We start from the raw sequence: 4,421 nt of genomic DNA on the forward strand, positions 1-4,421 counted from the left end.
TATAATAATTCGGTCGGTGTATGGGGTTTAGATTGTTTATTGGGTAATATGTTAAGCAGGTAAGTAGTAGTTTCAAGGGCATGGTGCCAAAAAATGTTGGGAAGGGACGCATGTGCAAGGATGGTTCGAACCATATTATTAATAGTACGGATTTGTCTTTCGGCTTTACCATTTTGAGAAGAAGTGTGAGGGCATGACAAGCGAAAAACGATTCAATGTTGGCTAAAAATTGATTGAAGGAAGTGTTAGCATACTCCTTTCCATTGTCACATTGAAACGATTTTATTTTTCAAGAAAATTGGGTTTCAATTAGTTTATGTAACTGACAGAAAATGGAAAAGACCTGTGACTTTTTAGAGATGGGAAAAGTCCACAAGAAATTGGTTAAGTCATCTAAAAACAAAACATAATATCGATGCCCTTCGGAGCTCAAGACGGGCGACGTCCATAAATCACTATGTATGATATCAAACGGTAAAAACGTACGAGTATTAGAACTAGCAAATGGAAGTTTAACACTTTTTCCCAAAAGATGACTGTTTCAGCGAATGTAAGGAAGCTTGGCCAGGGTGACCGAGTCTTTGATGCCAAAGGGAAGAGGAAATAGCTGCAAAGGCGGAAGGTGTGATGGAGCTCCCGGATCCAAGAATGAGAGGATATAGGTCACCGCTGCTGTTGCACCGGAGGATAGGGATCCGGGTCTTGTAATCCTTCACAAGAAAACCAAACGGGTGAAACTCAACAGACACAGAATTATCAGTAGTAAAGTGACGCACAGAGATTAGGTTTTTGAGTAATTTAGGTGCGTATAAAACATCTTTAAGTATAAAGGGGGGGGGGGAAGGGTGGTGGTAGGGTTTGAGTGCCATGTCCAACGACCGGAATGGTGGATCCATTTCCAACAATTATGTGTTGTAACATGCTATTATTAAAAAAAAGAGTGAAAATTATTGCCATTGTTTGTCATGTTACCTGTGGCGCCCGTATCCATGTAGAGAGTAGGATCCGGTTGATTAAGCGTCATAGTGTATAGTGCCTGTTCAATGTCAGTCGGAGTGTAAGCCATATTGTGAGCTTGAGCCGCATTAGGATTCTGATTGGGTCGTGGGCCCAGAATGCCATTGCTACCGGGATTATTGGGTCGTGGGTTTGTTGTCGGGTACGGGCAGGGTGGGATAGCCCATTGCTACCGGGATTATTGGGTCGTGGGTTGTTGTAGGACTAAACGTTCATTGTCAACCGGGGAGCCAACATTGGCCAGTTGATCTGCGAGAACCTTTAATTATTGACAATATGCAGACATGTTTGGGTAGGCGTCAAGTTGGGTGTTGGAGAACTTTTGTAGCAGATGAATAGCACGAGTGCTTTTGTTATCTTGAAAGATGTTTTCAAGTGTCTTCCAAGCCTCGTATGCAGTTGTGTTTGGCTTCAAGATAGTGTGCAGAAGGTCGTTAGAAATAGTGCTATAAATCCATTGTAGGACGATAGCGTCAAGACGATCCCATGAGGACTCGGGAGGTGGTGGGGTGGACTTGTCTTTGCCGTCTTTGTCGCCGGTTTGGGAGGAAGAAGCAGAAGATTCGGTAGGTTTGGGAGATAGGTGATCGATGACGAGAAAAGCTCGACATTGAATTTTAAAGAGCTCGCTCCAGGATGCGTATTGGCCTGTCTCCATCTCCAACGTAATTGGGATGAGACTTTTGATATTGGAAACAATTGAGGCTGGATGTAGTTTGGATTCCATGGTAATGAATAAGGTAAGGTGAGGAGAAGAGATCGAAAAAAAATGAGGCAGGGGATGGAGACGGCGGCTAGGTATAGCCTGATACCATGAAGGCAATTGTAATTGTGTATAATTCTTGTATGATCTCTTCTCATTCATCGATGTCAATATATACAAGCAATGCATATCCTATTTTAGGATAATTGCCAACTGTTTGGCAGATATACAAGGCAACAAATATATAACAAATATACGTATGCTATTAAATACTCCATCGACCCACTCATGAAACATCATTAAAATTTCAACTACAAGATTCAGTTTCAGTTTCCCTCCAATGAAGTTCTTTCTTCTCCTCTTTTTTACACTTTTTTCTGTAAGTTCTTGTGTCTATTAATTAATACATATACATTATTACATGCATGTATGTATGTATCATATATGAATAATTGTGCAGTGCGTTAATTTCAGTTATATTTGTTTATGGTTTGGTTATCAGGTAGCACTTGTAGGAAGTCATGCAGTGACTCCTGAAGTATACTGGAAGTCTGTGTTACCAAACAGTCCTATGCCAAAATCAATCAAAGATCTTCTATATTCAGGTTCATCTCATTTTGTAATTTCTGAAGTGTTCATATTATTATGTAATATCATACATTTTAAGGAAACAATTGACAGAATGGAACGATGAGAAGAGCACCGCAGGAAAAAGTGGCGTAGGCGTTCATACCTACAAAGGGAAGCCACTTTACTTTGATGTTCAGAATGTACCTGGTTTCCACACATCCTTTCTCAACAGGTACACGGAGGCTGCATCTGAGAAGGATGTATCCTTTCTCAACAGGTACACCGAGGCTGCATCTTAGAAGACTGCATCCTTTCTCAACAGGTACACCGTGGCTGCATCTGAGAAGACTGCATCCTTTCTCAACAGGTACACAGAGGCTGCATCCGAGAAGGCTGCATCTGTATCCTTTCTCAACAGGTACACAGAGGCTACATCCGAGAATCAGCTCAAGGATAATCCAAATGCAGCGTTGTTCTTCTTCGAAAACGACTTGCATCTAGGCAAAGAAATGAATCTGTATTTCACTAAAAACGACCAAAAAGCGACGTTTTTACCACGAGAAATCGCTGATTCAATACCTATTTCGTCAAACAAGCTTCCCCAAATTTACAACGAGTTCTCAGTTAACCCCGACTCCATGGAAGCCAAAATCATGAAGCAAACGCTTGAAGAATGCGAGAAACCAAGCAACAAAGGTGAAGAGAGGTATTGTGCGACTTAAATGGAATCCATGGTGGATTTTAGCACTACCAGACTTGGAAAAAAGGTGAAAGTGATTTCAACAGAGGTAAACACTAAACAAACTACCCTCGTAGGAAAGTACAGTACAAAATCGAAGTCGCTAAAAAGTTTCCTGCAAACACAGCCGTGGTTTGCCATAAGCTAAACTACGCACACGCAGTCTTTTATTGCCATAAAACCGTTAGCACTCGAGCCTATGCAGTTTCTATGATCAGTGCTGATGGAAAGAAAATGAATGCGGCCGCGGTTTGCCATACTGATACCTCGAAATGGAACCCGAAACACTTGGCGTTCCAAGTGCTTAAAGTGAAGCCAGGTACCGTTCCGATTTGCCATTTCTTGCCTGAAGATCATGTTGCTTGGGTTCCATACTAGTAAACTCCATCAGCAGCAAAAACACAGTACTGTATGTGAATGAATATGTGTGTGTGTGTGTGTATGTCAAGAATCTATAAGTGTTGCTTGGGTTACTGTTGTTGCTCTTGGACAGGCTTTGACTAATCTTCTTGGTACACAAAACAAATAGACTACCCATATAAGGTGTTTCTATAATTAAAATACAAGGATTTTGTAAAAATGGTATGTACAGGTATTCACAAGAACAAACAAACAACAACACCAGAAATAGCGGCAAAACTGTGACGTAAAATTTTATTAGTTAACCAACCCAGAAAAACACCCAAACCGCCCTTGATCTTACAAAATGTAAGATCTATGAACAATACAAGAACAAGTAATCAACTGAAATCAGTTGATTAACTGGAACGATACAACCAAAAACAACTAAGATCCACAGGATCTAACAAAACAAATGTACAACTAAAACAGATCTGCAACAGATCTTCAAGATCTATATACGATCTTCAACAGTAGCATTCCAGAACTTGAACAACCCAGAGAATAACGAGCTTTGAATGCGTGCAACAAGAGAGATAGAATGATCTGGAAACCCTAGCTGACCACAAGTGATGCTTTTATATGATGTAACCACTAAAGTTACACTTTGGCCCACAAATATATGAATAGACGATTGGAGCCCCTGAATGTTTCATATACGCCCCTTGCACATATCCTGAATAACACCTTTGGCCCAAAATCAGTTGTAACAAATATCTGGAACAGTAACAGACCCAAAAGGCCCAGAATAGTAAAGCCCAATAAATAGAACAAACTGTATGAATTAGAGAATTATATGAATTAAGCCCAACATATTTTTACATCCCCCATAATTCATACAGTGAACAAGTCCAACATACCTAACTTTTCACATAAAATTTCATGTTGAGACCCATTCAACCCTTTGGTGAACAAATCAGCTAACTGATCTTCAGAAGTTACCTTTTCTGGAACTACAATGCCAGCTGCGATTTTTTCTCTCAAAAAATGCAG

General features: G+C 40.4%; 1 protein-coding gene and 1 pseudogene across 1 annotated transcript; one reads left to right on the forward strand and one right to left on the reverse strand.

Annotated features, from left to right (window-relative positions):
• Positions 1–1,282: 1,282 nt before the first annotated feature.
• LOC110883325 lies at positions 1,283–1,744 on the reverse strand. The gene has a single exon (XM_022131115.1). The coding sequence runs from the start codon at positions 1,742–1,744 to the stop codon at positions 1,283–1,285; it is 462 nt and encodes a 153-aa protein (XP_021986807.1).
• Positions 1,745–2,021: 277 nt separating this feature from the next.
• LOC110886597 lies at positions 2,022–3,414 on the forward strand (annotated as a pseudogene).
• The last annotated feature ends 1,007 nt before the right edge of the window (positions 3,415–4,421 follow it).

The sequence above is a fragment of the Helianthus annuus genome, chromosome 1, assembly GCF_002127325.2.
Source record: "Helianthus annuus cultivar XRQ/B chromosome 1, HanXRQr2.0-SUNRISE, whole genome shotgun sequence".
In the NCBI taxonomy this organism is placed as follows: Eukaryota; Viridiplantae; Streptophyta; class Magnoliopsida; order Asterales; family Asteraceae; genus Helianthus; species Helianthus annuus.